Source organism: Drosophila novamexicana, unplaced genomic scaffold (assembly GCF_003285875.2).
Source record: "Drosophila novamexicana strain 15010-1031.04,08,12 unplaced genomic scaffold, DnovRS2.1 tig00001353-arrow-arrow-pilon, whole genome shotgun sequence".
Taxonomy (NCBI): Eukaryota; Metazoa; Arthropoda; class Insecta; order Diptera; family Drosophilidae; genus Drosophila; species Drosophila novamexicana.
Window position 1 is genome coordinate 648,416 of NW_020824851.1, and position 19,596 is coordinate 668,011.

A 19,596-nucleotide genomic window follows, 5' to 3' on the forward strand; every position below is an offset into this window, starting at 1 on the left:
TGTTTTGTTTTGGCTTGTATGACTGCTCGCCGCCGCTCAATGAATGGCAACCATCAATGAGCTTGGAATTGTCGTTGTGGCGCCCACACACAATACTCACACACATACACACACACGTGCGAATTGTGCATGATGCCCACTTGTCAAATGTTACCTGCGCTGCAGCGCTGTCATTATCAAACGCCAACGTCAACGTCAACGCCAACGCCAACGCTAAAGCGCAGCCGCCGCCGACGCCGCCACCTTCATTGCATATGCAATTTTTGCAGCCACGGCTGCGCAGTCGCTGTTTGGTTTGCAACTTGACTAAACGGCGATGCTTGTCATTTGATTTTGGCAACCTGTTCTACTACGTTTTGTCAGCGTTACGTCAGCCGCAGCGACGATTGCTGCTGAGAGCAAATGCTGACGCTGCTGCTGCTGCTGCTTCTACTTCTGCTGCTGTTGCGGTGACAAGCGGAGAGCGCGCCAATGAAAGAATCAAAAACTAAGCACATAAATAAACAAGAATTTTGGTGACTGCGAAGCATCGCACAAAATATAACAAAATGCCAAAAATCTGTCCAAAAACTTGATTTCAATTGTATGTGTGTGCCTATGCCTGTGTGTGTGTGTGTGTGTGTTTGTGTTTGTGTGCTGTCTCAATTCTTGCCACTGGCGGCTGCTTTTTAATTTCGCTGAGCTGAGCGTTTTCTCAAGTCATTTCGGCCAAGGTTGCAGACAAGAGACAACTTGAGATCATAAAATAAATAAAGCTTGTCTATGTATGTATGCGTGCACACATGTGTGTGGGTGCGTGCCTGAGTATGTGCGTGTGTGTGTGTTTGTATGTGTTTGTTTTGACCATATGCGCGATTTGCAACGCTAAATATTCAATTTATTGCAACAGCTTAAACAACAATCAAGCCCAACAACAACAATATTAACGAAAATGCAATAAAATTGTGAAAAAAATATAAAAAAAACAACAACAAAATCTAAAGCTAAAGCCAGCAAAGAAGCGACAACAACAACATCCACAGTAACAATAACAATAAGAATAAGAACAACAACGAAACAACACACGCCACATCATGATCAGCAGATGGTGTAGCCTACAGGCCCTGCTGCTGCTGCTCATGATGATGATGCACTGCAGCAGACATCCAACAACAAACGCCTACAACATCGATCTGCCCAGCTACGTGCGGCATCGGCATGCCAGCAATTCCATGTTCGGCTTCAGCATTGCGCTGCACAAGGCCCGCAACGATTTTACCAACTTCAACTCGTAAGTAACCCAATATAATATTTATTTCGAGTATATTATTATAGATAAGTATTCAATATCCCGAGTCCCTTGAAAGCGCGTTAGATATGGCTATAATGTGCAGGTGTATGCGACTGGCATCTGCGATCCCATCAAGTATATATGCGTATGAACTTAGAGAATAGACTTTTTTACTCAGGCTCTCTCATAGAGTATATACATATTCAGAAAGTCTAACACTCGGATAACTTCCCAAAAAAAATTAAATGATATTGTCACTGATTCTGTTTTCCGATTCCATAAAGTATTTGCTCAATCTCAGAGACTATAAGATGCGGAGTCTTGAGATTTGGTATGCAGTTCGTAAGTTAGTAAGAACATTTCTTGTATGTCTCAATTTTTAGATAACTTTCCCGAAAATTGTCAAAAAAAAAAATGCTATCGTTGCGGCCAATTACGGTTAGATATAGCCATTGTTATTCCTTGAAAGTATTGTATATTAAACTGAATCAATGTGATATGAGAGCATAATGAGTGTTGTTTATAGCTGACTTTCTTAGCTTATTCTAAGGCTAGAAATTCTTACGAATTCTTAAACTATGCATTTGTTTAAGCATATGCCAGTTTCACGTTTAGTTTACAAAATATCTCGAATTCGAACCGTATACAGAAGTGCTTATGTAAATCGAGCGAACGACCTTCTGACACCCGATACAAAAACGCCACGACAGAGCCAAAGAGTGACAGTGACATATGCATACCTAAACACACACACGCACACACGCACACACATACGCACATACATGTGCAGGGAAAAATTTCAATGCCAGAGTGCGCATGCGCATGCGCGCCGGAAACAATCAAGCATGACAAACAAAAAGTATCTTTTACTTAATAGATACGCCCCCCCCCCCCCCCCCCCCCCCCCCCACAAATTGAAAAGATGCGCATAACGAGCACATTTGCCAGTGTTACCAGCTGCCGCTAGAAAAAAGTAGCTAAAATTCAATGCTAAATAGCTAAATGTATCTAAATTTGTTAGTCAACTTTCAACTCTCAACTTTTTCCCGCTGACAGTCGCTGATAATAATTAAATTTAGCTAGAAAATGACTGAATCTGGTCACACTGCTTGGTGCATCATCAACACGCACACGCACACACACATAATTGTTATGAGTTTTCGTTGTTTTTGGACAGTCGCTGATAGTGGCTCAAGTGATAGCCAGTGATAAGCGTAAGTATCCTTTTATCAGAACGCAAGAGCAGCAGCCGCAGCCGCCGTCAGCCTTCCTGGCAGTTACAACAGCGATTCGGAAACTGAGACTTGAATTGCAACTGATAACTTTGCTGTGATGCATTCAAAGAGTGTTGATATTTCTGTATGAAAGAACGGATATTTTCGGCAAGCTGAAGATTGAATACACTCGCTGAGAACGACTGACAAGAACCTTACGTTAGAGCCATATGATATTGGGGTAGTACGAAGTTGTTAGGATTTGACTCATATATGAGGTACATAGCATAGCTTGAAAATGCCAACATTTTCTGACGATATCCTGAAAACGTTCGATTATACTAGCACTTATTTTGGACCGATCAGCTTTATGATATAGTGCTCCGATGAAACAATGTGGATAGTTTTACGACTACGTCGAATCGTCTTTTCATATTGATCAAGAATATGTATACTCTATGCCTTCGATGTGTTACAAATTCAATGAGAATATCTGAGTAGCCATGGCAAGTGTATAAAATAAAATACAGAAAAAAAGTGCTGACAAGCAGCTCCATTTCGGGATCAATTTCATGTTCATTTATGATACCAGAGTTGTAAGTACAATTTAGGGCTCATAATGAGCATAAAGTACATATTTATGTGCATATAAAGAAATATTTTACCGTCTTTGATAATGGAAAGAAAAAACAGTTTAATAGATAATGAATATATGTTCCATGCATCGCTGAATGAAGCTTGAAAAAATGTTGAAGAATCCGAAAGTTTGTGAAATAACTGAAGAAAGCAAAAGTAGAACATAAGAAAGCTTTATATTGCGGAAATGAGCACATTCATAAAAGTCTCGGCTATTGATGCTGATCAAGCACTAAAATGCTATTCAATAAGAATAAAAGATATGTGTGTAGTTCCATAGATAAGTTAGGTTAGCCTAGAGAGGTTCTTGGTTGTTTCAAAAGATGTCCGGCTCGCAAAGAAATATGTGAGAAAAAATTTATAAGAGATATGTATAGATATGAAAGTGCGATGCGGTTCATTCTTGAAATAACTCGACATCATATTTTTGAATATATAAAGTTTATAAGTTTAAAAAATAATATATACGACTCGTATATACTATATAGATAATATGAAACCCAATTATATGAGGAAACTGTTAAACTGTTAAGGGATGCTCCAATTCGAAAATGATCTATATTTATAGACAATCTGCTGCCATGCACGAAATTTGTTTTCACTTTTCGAATATTTGAAGAACAGGCCAATGGAATGTTATGTTCCATTTAGTGTCATATAACTGTCTGGTTTCTTGTGTCAACGGCAGAAGTTCCTAAATACCATTAATATCAATCAGAGCTCCGAGGTGTGCAATCAAAATTAATGGCCCACAGCGTGTCCCAATGCACAATATAAATAAATATACGATTCCGTCTCGGAACCGAGACGGAATATATATATATATATATATTTATATAGATGTGGCATGTGTATAAATTGAAACGATGCTGGCGCATTTGGCTGGGAAATGGTCCATTTTGGCTTTGAACCGGCACGTTATTAGCCGAGTGCAGCTGACCCATGCCAAATGGGCAAAAGTTTTCCGTGCCCCTTATGGCTTAATACCGCCGTCCCCCATGTGCGACGAGTCCAAGTGTTCACATTCACATTCACATTCGCATGCCCGAGTCCCCGATAGCCTATTGAACTTTGAAAGTTCGTCAACGGGAACGGTTCGGCCAGCTTCGCAGAGCGTGTTAATCAACAGCCCAGCACAGCGGAGCACAGCGCCCAGTGCTCGGATGCAAAGATCTCCCTCCTCTAGACATTTAACTTTTCGCACGTTCACTTGCCAACGAAGACGAAGAAGCAGAAGAAGGAGGAGGAGGAGGAGGAGAAGAAGAAGAAGACAGCAACGACGACAAGCCGAGCTACGAGCTATGGATGCGGCGCGCGAGCTCTTAGTCTTTTAGCTAGAGATAAAGACGCGCACAAAGAAAGTGAGAGAGAGGCAGTCAGAGTAAGAGAGAGAGAGAGAGAGATAGAGAGAGAGTGTGAGAGAGAGAGAGAGGGAAGAGCGAGAGAAAGAGAGACATCAGGCGGCTGATAGACAGAATGCTTAAGTTACGTGTGTGTGCCAAAGTGCAATTATCTGAAGTAGTTCGCTTATACCCTGTAATATGCAAAAGAAAAAGGGGAATATCAGTGATCGCCATTAACTAAAATAGCTCTGCTTATTGTTATACCCTGTAGAATGCATTAGAGAAAGGAGTGTATCAGTGGTCGCAATTAACTGAGGCATTTCTGCTTGTACCCTGTAATGGGCAAAATAAAAAGGGGAATATCAGTGGTTGCAATTATCTGTTTATATCCTGTAATGTGCATAAGAGAAACGAGTATATCAGTGTTGCTTTGTTTTTAGCTCTGGCTACTATAAGTGTGACCAGCTACAATTAAGCAGTTCGCATAAGAACTTCGATATTTTTAAGATACACGACCCCATTTACATGCCTTTTGGTATTTGGCCGATTTTAAGTAATGACAAAATCGTTTTGCACTTTCTATTTGTTTTAACCAAGAACACTTCCGTGTGTGTTTTGGGTTCAACTTTGATTCATGCGAGCTGAAGTAAATATTCAGAGTATAAATGCACAAATTCACTTCTTTGTCAAAAAAGGCCGCGGTTTTGGTGTTTGTTTTATGCTCGTAATTCAATAAAAGCCATCCGTTTTCTTTCACATCTTTCGAGGCTCATGAACTCATGCTTATTTATTTATTTTAATTTTTTACCTTTAACGTTTATTATTTTGCAGTTAAGAATTTCTGAATTCCGTTTAAAGTATAATATATTATTTCCAATTGAATTTTTGATAAACGCATAAGGAGTGTAAACATTATATTTTCCGCCTAATGCTTAAAGTATTTAAATACTTAAGTAGGGCTTAATTTTTTTAAAAAATGTACTATTCCAAAATATAAACATTTTTCTTGGGTATTTCCTAACCTTCAAAATGCTGAAAAAGGAAATTAAAATTCAAGAAATTATTGAAAATATGTATGCTTGAAGCAGGAGAGAATAAATGTTGTTAACAATAATGGATAATGATATAGGGTGTCTATCAGGTGACATTTTATCTCAATATATCATATTTATCAAAAAATCAGAATCAATTGAGAGATATATTCCGTAGAAGAAATATAATAAAATGAAAAAGCACATCTATTTTAGAGTACACCCAAGAACAGTGAACATGTTGGAAAACAGTGGGTTAAGTGCATTTAACGCCAAATCTTTTACACAGATCCCCACACACAAAAACAACAAAACAAAAGCGAGTGGAAGAACAGTAAAGTCAGGCAATGCGTTATTTAAATGCAGCGTTAAAATGTTTACAATTCAATAAACAGACGCTAATAAACACAGAACACAAAATGAGCGTTGCGTGCGTGCTTGGAAGGCCTCCAAGCTTCCATATACAGATACAGTAACAGATACAGATACAGATACGGGCCAAGATACAGATACAGATTGGACTAAGAGTGCGAGTGTCTACTGCCGAGCAGCTGTGTCAGGTTGCAATTGCAACATGCGCATCGCAGCGCAGATACCCTATAAGCAATGGGTATTTTCGGTAAATAATAATAATGATAGTGATAATGCTAATGATAATGATAATGATAATGATAATAATAATAATAATAATAATAATAATAATAATAATAATAATAATAATAATAATAATAATAATAATAATAATAATAATAATAATAATAATAATAATAATAATAATAATAATAATAATAATAATAATAATAATAATAATAATAATAATAATAATAATAATAATCATAATAATAATAATAATAAAATGATTAAGTAGAAGAAGAATCGATTCATTTCGAGCTCTTTATCTAAGCGCACGCGCCAACAGCATCCGGGCTCCGACTCAAACACTTTCTAAGTACTACTTATTACTCAGCGATAAAATGATTACCTAATTTCTCTGAGAATGTACTGGAATTGTTCAAGTAAAAGCTTAATTTGAACACTTAAATATTAAGACTAAGAGGGAAAGGATAGTACGGGTTGTAAATGCATTCATTGTGGGAAGTTATTCCAATATGTTCATAGACTGTATAACAGCTTGTCATAAAAAGCTGAGCTCAATTTTAGCTAAAGCTTCTTGCATCATTTTTAAGCTTTCCACCCACAAATGTGGAAAATTAGTGAAATTTTCACTATTCTCTCTTAGCGTTTAGATTCCGAGTTGTGTAATTAACATTTTCAAGAAGCAAAGAGCATTTGCTCAAGAAGTATAACAATCAGAGAGCCAATGGAGCTAATTCTTTTTTGGGCTTGTCTAACGATTAACACTTACACATGTTTGCCCGAGCTCAGGGCTGTGTTTGTTGAGTGATACTCAGCGTCAAAGGGCATACAGTGACTGCTTCTGCCCCCGCTACGTCCCACGTCCCACGTCCCACGCACCGTCACAACTGAAGTGCACTTAAAGCTGAAAATTACCTGACTCCATCTGATGCTTCACAATATAATTGTGTGTTAAATGCGCGCAAACAAAGCCGGAGGCTGTAAACAGCTTCAGGGGCAGGATTGTGGGGCTGGTGTGTGGAGGAGAGAGGGGGAGTCATCGTGGTTTTGTCTGTAACAAGTTGTGGTTATTGTTAATAAGGCAAGCCATTGGCCAATGTGGTTTGCCCTGAAGCGTTGTCGGCGGCAATTAATACACACACACATATCCAGTAACAGAGCAACAGCAAATGTATCTTTGAATCTCTGCATCTGTATCTGTATCTGTATCTGTATCTGTATCTGTATCTGTATCTGTATCTGTATCTGTTCTGTATCTGTATCTGTATCTGTATCTGTATCTGTATCTGTATCTGTATCTGTATCTGTATCTGTTCTGTATCTGTATCTGTATCTGTATCTGTATCTGTATCTGTATTTGTATCTGTATCTGTATCTGTATCTGTATCTGTATCTGTATCTGTATCTGTATCTGTATCTGTATTTGTATCTGTATCTGTATCTGTATCTGTATCTGTATCTGTAGCTGACACAGTTAGAGGTGTGCGTGTGCTATTTACGGTCAAGTGTTTGGCACAAGGTTGGCCGTCCGCTTCACCCAATTGGCCAAATAAGTCATCATCAGCCGCTCAACCGTTAGGATCGCCGCATCGGCAGGTGGCTGCCAGCTAGCCAGCTTGAGATGCGCAGGTTTCCTTATACACTGGCATTCAGGCAGTTGGCTCATTAGCCTGGCCTCGTTCACATTGCGTTGTCGCAGCCGGTGCCAAAACTGGGTTAGTACCCCAATGCATATAGGGTACGTTGAAATAACCGCTTGTACTAAAAGAGCACTAACTAACGTTTTGCCTATCTGTGATCTAGTTTAAATTTCCCTCGACTTAAAGCATCATAGCAACATAAATGTTCTCGTCAGCTAAAGATTAGATATGCAAGATTGTCACAAATACACATGAATAATTATTTAGGCAAGAGATGATATTTCCTTCACACTGTACACTTAATTTTTTTCGATAAAGGCAGAGTTTTGGTAAATACCAAACAAATACCGCAAAGACGGAATATGGGTGGAAAACTGTTGCAACTCCTATCATTCTTTGTGATAATGGGACCAAAGCTTTCAACTGTGGCCATGTGGTTTTTAAATTATTACTTATATTAATTCCACCAACATGGTAAATGGATGAAAAACTGTTTCAGCTAATCCAAAGTTACATCTACTGGTGGAAAATAAGTGGAATTTGGCAAATTAACAGGCGCTGAACGGAATGAGTTGCATAAAATGGAATAGATCGTAGTTAAAAGTTAACCCAGAGAAAAGCTGGGTACTAACAATTCGTTGGCCTTATAATTATGCAAGTCCTAAAACTAGATCCGAAGAGATGTTATTTCTCTTCGGAAATGTTCTTCAACTCGAATTGCTTGAAAATGCTGAGCGAGCAAATTCACTGCATAATCTAAAGATCTTTGGTGATTTCGCTTGCTTTTTGGTTGCATCAATTTTAGCTGCATTCATTTTTTGTTCAGTTGGAGGCGCCAACTGCCTCACGTTCTCCGTCTCTGTCTCTGTCCTATAAACAGACTCCCAATTGCATTAGACAGCTGCCGCTGTCGGTCGTCGCTTTGTTGTGGTTATGAAATTGCAAACAGCAGCAGCAGCAGTAGCAGTAGCAGTAGCAGTAGACAATGAAATGTAATTGATTTCAAATATTTACTGTACTTTTGTACACTTTGGCATTTGGCTGGCAGTTGGCCAGTCGCTAAATTGCCGGCTGTCTAGCTCAGCTCAGCTCGATCTCTCTGGCATTTAATTGATTGCCGCTTGATTGCGGAGTCGAGTGGTTGCCATAAAGATAAAGATCGGATCAAAACGATGTGGGCTGGCAAAGACTTATAGATAGGAGATAGACCGCAGCGTTATTTGGCCAGAGCCGTATCCTGTGTCCCAGTCCCATTTGTACGGAAGTGTAAGTGTGTAAAAAAGGTGTTGGGAAAACACACACGCACACACACAGGCGCGCACGCACACACATGCACACACACACAGAACGGAGCGCCGAGTGTCGCACTTTTGAGCGCCGGCGCAGCGCGTCGTCACGTGTGAACAGTTACTTTTATTTCCCAGCCGGAATTTCTCTGCCTCTGTTTTTATCTCGCTCTCTCTCTCGCTCTCTCTCTCACTCGGTCTCTGTCTCTGTCTCTCGCAGTCCGCAGCGTGAGAGCAGAGAAATGAGGCGCGCACATGTTTAGCGCCGAAACGCCCTCGCGTTTCTGCCCTCAACAACAAGAACAACAACAACAACAACAATAAAATAACAAAAATATAGAAATAAAATCCCTCGGCATCGGCAACGGGACCCTCACTACTCTCACTCTTCGGACTGACTTCAGAATGACTTAGCGATTTTGGTAAATTAAATGTAGCCCTTTCATGTATTCATTTATGTGCTCGTATTTGGGCTGTGCATTATACAGTGCGTGCCAAATGTGAACGTCTACGTAACTCAACTGATAAGCATGCTGCATGAGACTGTGGTTGGCAACCTGCTTGAGATAGTAGAAGATTAAAAAGATAAGCTGTTTATGCAGCAGGCAGCTTACGTGATCGCTTTTGTATTCATCTCAAGAATTTTTCTTATGTTTTATCCATTTAGCTAAAACTTATCTTAAGTAAATAACGACATAAGTTTTTAAATATTTTGCCCTTAAGAGTCGCCAACTATATATCTTGGGCATAACTCGATTATATTTCATATGTACATATATCATTTATTTAAGATGCGAAGATACTCTATATAGAGTTAAATGTATTTATGTTATAAAATTTATAAAATCTATATTGTGTGACAATATATTTATAACTACTAAGCGGAATACAGTTATGTATTTTTATATTATTAACTACTTATTAGGCTTTATAGATAAGCTTATAATACAAATACTAGGTGTTGACATCTTGATGTAACTGCAATCAATATAATTATTATATTAATAAGAATTGGTTTATACATGCACTAATCGTATGATTCACACTTGATGAATCAAAAATCGATTAGGAGTACCTTAAGTGTTTAGTTTATCTAATGAGTCATAATGAATGACAAATACCTTGGATCAGGCATATTAATAAGATAAGTTCAACCAAGTAGATGCCCGCTGATCAGCAGATGTACCTAGGCTCGTTCATATACGCATACAGTTGGCAATCACTGTTCATTCACACATTTTGCGTGACAGGCAGAGAAGCCGGCGCAGGCGGGACAGAGGCAGAGAGTCGGCGTGTCGCAGGCAGGAAGCATGCGCAGCTTCACACGCAGCGCACCCACACGCGTTAGGGGTATTCACTGTTGTTCGGCTCATGCCATTGTACGGCCCGTGCTGTCCTGCTGCAGCGGATGTTGTGCATGTGTTTGCCCCTCGAGCGTCTGTCGGAGTCGGAGTCAGAGTCAGAGTCAAAGACGTGGACTGTGGAAGGTACACATTTTCGAAAAATAAGTTTATTTTTAACATAATTTTTATTGCTGCACGCGACGAGCAGCAAAAACATCGATCGATGACGATTTGAAATTCAATGCGCGATGCGGCTCAAAGACAGGGCGAAGGTTTTTCTCCTTCTTCTCTGGCCCTCTCTTTCACTCAGTTGCCTTGCTTTCAGTTCCAGTTAAATTGGTTTTCCTTATGGCTTCGTCTTAAATTTCCCCTAAATATATATGTATTGCATGTGGTCAGCCATGTGTGCGGAAAATTGTTCAATTTGGAATGCATTGTGCGGCTTTTCACGCTTCGATTTCCATGCGCACGGCCTTGCGGCCCATTTCTGGCTTTTTGACCATTTTTGTTTTTGATTGAGACATTGCCCAAGTCCCAAAAACAATTGAAACAAATTTCCAGACACGCGCGTTTTTTAATTTTTGTTATTTTTTTTTTGGCGCCTGCTTCTTTATTCAACGTTTCGTTCTTTATTCATGATGAGGCTTTTTATTCGTTTTAGTTTTTCTTTTTTTTTTTTTTTGTGCTGCCCATTTTTAATTGAAGCGCATTGATTTTGATTACTTTTGTGCACTCTGCTCTATAAGGCCCATTGTGGATTCATCTGTGTGTGTGATTTGTGCATGTATGTGTTTGTATGTTTATGGTTTTGGTTCATTGCACACAAACACAAACACAAACACAAACACACACACACACACACACACACAACACTGACGCGTGCCGCTCAGTTCGAAAATTACTCCAGCCACGTTCCCAAACTGTTCCCCTATAGCTATAAACGATCGCATTGCAATATTTTACAACGCTTTAATAATTACTAATAAATTGTTGCAGATTATATATATTTATAGTTAATGCTTAGTATGTGTAATGCCCCATGCCATCCAATTTGGTATATACATACGCATACATATGTTGTAGTTGTTCATTTATTCCGATATGCAAAACCCTTCTATTCCCTCTTTAAGGAGTTGCGAGCTAAATTTAATCTCTATTCAAAATTGTTAAATTCTGATCTCTCTCTTTCTCCCTCTCTTATATGAACTCTTTCAATATTCGTTCTGTTCTTCTTATCCGACTTAGTAAATCAAAAATAATCAGTTACAAACACTAGCTATAATCATGAGAATCTCGTAGAAAGGCAACAGTCAAATGAGACTTGTTGGTCTTATTATTTTCTTATAATTCAGCTACATATCCAAGTGATACCATCTGTTGAATTATTCATTATTTATTCTGTTTGAATATTGCAAGCATGAAATTTCGAATCTGCCAAAATTATTTGAATGATTAATAAGCACGCACATACATACATACAATAGATATACATTTTTGGAACTTCGATTCTAACTTTCGTTCAAATGACGCACTCAATATGAATCATATTTACGAGTAATATGCAATATGGTGGCAATTTTGAGCTATTCATTCATACATGGAACGAAATGGAAAAGGGAATAGAAATTTAGATTGGGTCAGCATGCGCAAAATGGGGAGGGGGAAGTTAATTAAACCTGTTCGCTCTTGGCGCCTCGTTGTGTGCCATAAATCGCTATTAATTATATACGACAAGAATGATCAAATGGTGATTCAATAGATTGCCATGATGTCAGCTTTTTACAACAACAGATCGCATAAAAAGGCAAATAGTACTCGTAACGCTGTTGGTTTTTATTTTGATTGCGTGATAAGATCCAAAATTTAAATACTACTTTGCGAATTAACATTCAATGGACCTTGGGTCGAGGTTGTTTCCCAAAATTCGATTGACAGCATACCATGAAGAAGTTAAGCTACAAGCGTATAAATCGGTTTAGTTTTAAAAGTGTATTAGAGCTTAAAATTCTTAAAGGCTTTACTGTTAATCGTAGTATATGATACTATTTGATCAGTTCCATTGATTGCTGATCAACGTACAGCCCGAATCATAACACTTACCATGTACCTTTGCGAAATCCACCTTCGTGTTCGGAAAATGCATGGAATGCTAAAACTAATTTTTGAAGATCTGTTAAGTTCTATAGATAGTTTTTGTTTAACCTGCGATCTATTTCAATCTTACTTTCAAGGTTTCACTTTATAAAATATAGAATATGTGTTTGCAGAGTCTTATAAACGGGCAAAGAATAAATTTATTTTGCAATCGATTTCAAATACATTTTCAGAAATCTTGATGCTAGCTTTAAATTGTTCCACCGTGTTGAAAATGGTTGGAAACGTGATGTCTGGAAATTAGAAAAAAAAACCGCCCAGTGTTAATTATATAATCGAGTTTTTATTCACACAAAAAAGGGAAAATATATTTATTTAAAGAATATATGCTAGAATGGAATTCCGGATGGATTCTTGGATAGTGCTTCGGATGAAGTGGAAAATTCTACATATTGTTTCACTAAATAAACTTATATATTTGGAATATAAAATATAGAAAATTTAACTGCATTAAATATTGAATGTAGATGCTGAATCAATTGAGTCGAATCTATAATGCTGGTCTTCGTCTTCGTCTCCGTCTCCCTTGGTCTTTGGTTGATTGTGGCAAAGGTGGTTGCGGCAATGCGGCATTGGCCATTGTCATCAGAAGCGTTGTGTGGCACCCTCGCTGAGAAGGAGTACTCCCTTTGCAGCGTATAAATGTAGTAGTACATCATGGGCCTGTGACCAGGCCAGAGCAGGGCAGGGTAGGGCAGGGCAGGTCGGTGCCGGCTGCTGGGGTGCAGTAAATGGGCCTTCATTAAAATTGAAAATAATAAAACTGAAAATAAATGTAAGCAATGAGCAACTGGCGGTCGGCAAAGGCAAATCAAACACTTGAGAGTTGATTAAAAACGGCCCTGCTGCTGCTGCTGCCACAGCCCCGCCACAGCCCCTGCCCCTGCCCCTGCCTGGGCAGCCCACATGCAACAATTTGACGTTTGACTAAAGTAAAATCCGCACAGATGCGTGCAGCATAAAAGCGGCAGACTCGATGAATGAATAATGTGGCTCTCAATCAAAGTGAGTGCAAAGTGAATAAGGTCTGCAAATGGGTTCCGAATGAGGCACTCAACTGTTGCAATAGGTCAGTTGCTTTGATCTTTATATCGCACAGAGTCTCAAATAGAGGCAACTATATTGAGTATCTGAACATTATGAAACATTATATCGAAAAATAACAATCAATATAATAGCTATATAGTATCAGGAATGACTGATCGAAAGATATTGCCTAAATATAAATCATATTCTTACATAATACTGTTAAGTTGGCAAGACTTAGACAAATACATTTATAGATAGACTATAATCACCGAAGCAGTTCAAGATTGTAATACTCGATGGTTTGCGAACTCGAGAAATTGCTGCTGTATATTCAAGATATTTGCATTTGGCAGAATGCAGCTAATGTTAATTGCCAAACCATTTACATGCATTAACTAAATAATTTATACATTTTTATTTGCAGTTTGGTTGTGGGCGCACCCAAGTTCGATACATCCTCGTATCAGGAGCGCGTGGTGGAGGCTGGCGCCGTATTCAAATGCACGATGAACGATGATGACTGCCAGTTGGTAACATTCGATTCCAAAGGTAAGTAGTTGATGGCATAAGTCAACCTTAAGCATTTGATCTGGGAGTGAAGAAGAGATTGCCCGTCCAGTCAGTCAGTCAGTCAGTTGGGCTTGGGCTTGGGCTTGGGACTGGGCCTGGGCCTGGGACTGGTCCCGGCGCCAGTTCAGACCCGAAGCCATGTTGGCAGTCTCTATTTCCCGCACCTGGCACTCAGTGTTCCCGAGTCTCCCAGTCTCCATGTCTCCCAGTCTGCCAGTCTTTCAGTCGCAGTCTCTCTTTGTATTGGCGCCAGCGACAACAGCGCCAAATGCAATTAGTTATTTATGGCTCACACGCATGCGCAGCGTTTTTAGTATGCAAAATGCGAGAATGCAAAAATGCTAAACAGCAAAAATAAGAAAATACAAAAGAAAACAAGAGGAAAAAAACATTAACTGCAAAAATCGCGCACGGCTGCAGTTTATTATTATTTTTAGAAGTTTGCCATTTCACCGGGCAGGCACTTCCTTAAGCGCAAACGGAAATGATAAACAGGCGGCCTCTAAAATAAACAGAGACGCCCATTTTCAAGGTCCACCCCGCACCTGCCTTTCCGCCCGTCCGCCCATCACTCAGCCCCCGCCACGCACAAGCCACCCACAAGCTCAGCCGCATTTGGCAGCAACGGATGCGCAAATAAAAATTATTCGCTTTGTCGACGATGACGATGATGACGTGGATGTGGATGTGGATGTGGCTGTTGATGATGGCAATGTGAGTGCAGTGAAGTCCACTCGATGTGGAGTGTGGTGTGGTGTTGGCGCGCCTTTTGATAGAACAGACAAGCTTCTCCATAACGAACTTCAACAGCATCGATTTACAATAGGCATATACATATAACTCAAATACATAAAAAGATACTTTGAATAGATCAACAATCTAAGGAAAATCCAGAGCTGCAAACTTGCAGAGTTTTGGTATCAATTTTAGTGGGAATTGATTAAGCAAGAAAAAGAAACAAACTATGTTTTGGTAGTTAAATTAGAGGAAAGACTTAGTTGACCAACTTGGTTAAGCTAAGATCGATTGCGAACTAAAAAAATTCAATTAGAGACAGGGCTGTAAAAACAAACCAATGAAAATTCTCAGTGAATGCTGCAAACCAACACTTTATTGTGTTATACTATATTTTATAAAATCTCTAATGATATAATAATTCATTTTCTAATTTCAAATAGCCCGTTTTACTGATATTTTCAGTTCACTTCACACATATTTGCATGTTCTAGGTGCGGGCCACATGTGGCTAGATATAACCATAGATTGGCACTCTCATAAGTTTTGCATAAGCTAAACTAATTTTTGAAGATTATTCTGTGGTGCAACTCATTTGATTTAAGCTTAGACTCTTGTTGCAAAAGTAAATTAGCATTTGGTTACATGCAAGTTTAACTGTAGACTTTAAAGTGCTTTGTTTAGGTAAATTTCGACAGAGCAACATTTGTTTGCTCAAATGTTTGTTGAGAAACTTTTCTCACTGAGACTTTCGTCATGGCTAAGCTGGACTGTAGATGGCTATATTGGTAGCTGATGCCTGTAGTTACCTGACAATTCACCGACCAGCTGAGCCAGCAGCCAGCAGCCTTTAAATGCAATTTCATGTTGCTGCCAACACCTCAAAAATAAAATTATGAACTGAAGGAATCTGGGGACTGGTGAGAATGGGCTAGCCCAGCTCGAGATGCATAAATTGGTCTGGCCGGGTTAGCTTCGTAATGCTATGCTTAAGCAAAGCGTCAAGCCTTTATCAACAAAATGTGTTAATGCTCGTCCCTTACTTTTATATCGTATGCTTGCTTACAAAACAAATATATTAACAAAAAAAATATCGAAAAAAAAACACCAAAAAACGCAAAAAGGAGTCAACAGGTGCTTCATTCAGCTCGCAGGTTGGTTTGTTCATTCATGAACTAGCTATAATTAGTCAACAAAATATTCAAACGAAATGTATCTGATTCATGGCAAAAATAAAAAGATTACTCATCTGTGTATGCATATGTAAATATTCATCAACTCGCCGAAATTTCGCTCATAAATATATATATTCAACAAAATATGTCTGCTTAAATTCGCACTTATCACGAGCGCAAGCCGTCCTTGTTGAAAACAATTTGTTTTCGGCTTTTCGAGTAGCACAATCATTATATGTATATTGTATATTCGGCAAATTCTCGACAGCAGCGTTTTGGGTCTCATCTTACAATTCCAATCTAATTGTTGGATGCATCATTATGCCCTTGCAAAAGGTTTTATAGTTTTCTCATACAAGGTGTAACGCATGGCATGGGACATCTCTGATCCCTTAAAATGTTATTTATTTTTTTGAATGCTTTTATTAGTATCAGCTTGAGTCTAGGAAGGGGTCTCATAGTATAATGGTATACATATATTAAAGATCCAGCATCAACAACCGCGTCAATGTAGCCGTGTCCTTCTGTCCGTCTGTTTGCTTCTATGCAAACTATTTTCTCAGTCTTAAGACTATCATCTTGAAGCTTTGCATATGTCCGTCTATATCACTATATCATATAGTTGCCATATAGTAGGTCGAATAGTAGGCTTCTCAAATAATGTAAGGAATAAAATACTGTCTCAAGTTATTCATTTGACTCTAGCAAATGGCAATCGAGTTTTTTTAAGATAAACATATTTGGATATATATGAGATCTAGGCACAAATACCAGGCTAGAGATTGGTTGTTTTGGAAGTTATTTCCAATTTTAGTTATACCCATATTCTATGCTGTTTATAATATTAATAGTAAATAGCTCTATTGTAGCATCGTTATTACAGGAAGTATTCGTTACCCATGTTTTCAAATTGCATACGTCATTCAAATTATGTTAAATCTTATCCAACTAAAGTTATTAAACTGATGATTATCAATCAATCGATTGTTATCAATCATTATTTTGAAGACACTTTCAATCATCAGCGCTTACTTAATCCCCAGTCTCGCATACACACTATTCCTCAATCATTCCCAGTCTCGCACACACATAACTCCTCAATCATTTATGCAAACGTCATTCAATCAAATTATGTAAGTACTTCAATCAGCGCCCAACGTTTACAGTACGCACCCCATGAACAACGGTTTTCGGTGTAGAGCCGAGCACCAAACGGTAGTTTTTTTACAATAACAGCACAACCCTCCGTTATATTGAGGCCCTCAGAATGTTGTACCGTAATAAATCATTGCCAAACATTAACGGAAGTGGCCATTATGCCGTTATTTGCCAAGTGCCTTGTTTAGAGCAACTTAATTAGTTTGCTTTTGTTTTCCTTTTTCTTTTTTTTTTTTGATATTGTTTTCTTTTTCTTTTCTTGTGCCCCTGCACCGCTCGCCTTTGGTCCCACTTTAAAAGACATCTGTATTAATTTCAGCAAATTTTTCGTTTCCGTCGTGTTTTTTTTTCCACTTTCGGTTGCTTTTTTGCGTATCTTTTCCAATTTATTGTGAGACTCTTAGAATTTAAAAGCACACATTTATTTTATGTTTATGCGATCCACAAAATACTTATATTTATCTAATTGCTCGTCTTTCCCAACTAGGTAACAATCGGAATACAATGGGCGAGGTCATCGATCGCAAGTCATATCAATGGCTTGGAGCCACTGTGGCCACCGGACGGGACAGCGACTTGGTTGTGGTGAGTACTTCACAAATGGGTTTCAAAAGAGTTGAAAATTACATTTATTTACATGTCAGTAGACACGCTCCATAGTTAGTATAACTACTAAGTACATAAAGGAGTTTATCCTACAACAATTTTTACTTGGCTTCCTTTTGGCTGGAGAGTGTACACAAGCGTGATGGCACAAGCCAGCTTGACTTGGTTTTCTCAGCGCTCAGAACTAACAAGCGGCAGTTCGCTGGTTCAAACCCAGCAGCAATTTCGTAAGCCTATTGCTGCTTACCTAATACTGTTAAAGATAAGCTGTTAATGTATGTTAGTATTGTCTAAACTTTTTTATGGTTCTTTTATCATCTGAGTTATAGTTTTATTTATATCTTCCATTTAGTAATTATTTTATGGTGCTAGTTCTCGGATAGTTCCATCACAAATGACCATCAAACCGCATTCAAATTGCATTTTTTGATCAACCCAGTTAATGTGGGTATTAAACGAGACTCATTTGCTGCCAGCTCCACTTGGTCAACTGACCCACTGACTCAATTCTCGCCACCATCGGCTGCCTTCGGCTGGCCCTTTGGTGGTCGCTTGTCTGATTGTTTGTTTTAATGCGCATTGATGGCATCATCGGAGAACGCGATAGCTCGTTAAATGCCCGCCGGGCATCCCAGGGGCACGTTGAAAGTGCAAGCGCAAGCAGCCAGGAGATGCCACTAGAAAAAAAAAACAGGTGGGCGTCAATAACGTCCATGGGTTGGGGGGATTGTGGCACTGAAATTGAAACTTTGAGCTTGAAAGAAAAATTCGAAATGACATTTTTTATTACAATGCCGCAGACGAGTTTCGCTTTTGATGTCAGCTGGCGGTGGGTGTGCAATGCCGTTATACTTGGTGTGTGTGTGTGTGTGTGTGTGTGTGTGTGTGTGTGTGTGTGTGTTTGTCAATCTATATATCTAGATATATGCTTGTGTCCAGTGCTGCTATAGCTTTTTATACGTTTACACTCTGTAATCGTAAAAAGACACGAATGTGTCGACTCTTTAAAATATTTCTTGATCAACCATAAAAAAAAGTAAAAAAAAAATCTCATAATATTTGGCAAATGCTATCCGAAGCTATATCGGAAGTGGCTCAAAACTGAAATATAGGTTCAATCTTGAGATTAGACGGCAGAAGAATTATATATTTATAACGGGTTGTTTTCTTTTCTTGCACATAGGGTATCTCATAGTCGGTCATAGGTCGGTCAACAACAAACACAGCGTCGTAGCGAAATTCTGAATGCGTTTTGATTTGATTTCGATGTGTTGTCTTTTGTTGTTTTTGTCATCTTTGTGGTCGCAGTCAACGTGGTCGTTTCTTAGATTGCGTCAAGTAAGCCACACACACACACACACCATACACACACACACACTCTTACAAAGACACCAGCAATATAAAGCGTGCGCTGTTTAAGGTGCGCCCCAGTCGCAACTTTGGTTAATTGCGTTGGCGTTGGCGCTGGCCACAAGCCGATGGCATAGCCGGCCGGAGCAACACCCACCCACCCGAGCGACTGGCCAAGAGCGAAGCGTCCAACGGTAACATTTGATTTTCACTTTAGTTCTCAATTAACTTTGATTTGGCCCATTTGATTTGGCAAGCAAACGAGCCGTTAACATTGATGGCCAGCTGCGGAGCCCATTGTTACAGTTATTGCGGCCATTGTTGTTGCTGTTGTTGTTGCAGTTGCCTTTGTTGGCCATCCATGTCCAGGTCACTTCCGCCACGTGCGCACCCAGCGCTGACCTGGCCTTCAAATGCCCATTAACAGGCCATCGATTTATGTTTGCGCCAAGTGCGCAA

At 39.1% G+C, this 19,596-nt stretch overlaps 1 protein-coding gene across 3 annotated transcripts in view; it reads left to right on the plus strand.

Annotated features, from left to right (window-relative positions):
- The first annotated feature begins 891 nt into the window (after window positions 1–891).
- The window catches only part of LOC115767204 (integrin alpha-PS2), a 36,223-nt gene continuing 17,518 nt past the window's right edge, over window positions 892–19,596 (plus strand). For 2 of the 3 annotated variants that reach the window (XM_030711394.1, XM_030711395.1), the window contains exons 1-3: window positions 892–1,270; window positions 13,968–14,092; window positions 17,669–17,766. In XM_030711394.1, the coding sequence (XP_030567254.1) occupies window positions 1,074–1,270; window positions 13,968–14,092; window positions 17,669–17,766 (420 nt within the window). In that variant the 5' untranslated portion in view covers window positions 892–1,073. Of the gene's footprint in view, window positions 1,271–13,967; window positions 14,093–17,120; window positions 17,157–17,668; window positions 17,767–19,596 lie in introns of those variants that run through there. The other variant, XM_030711396.1, reaches the window with a different exon arrangement.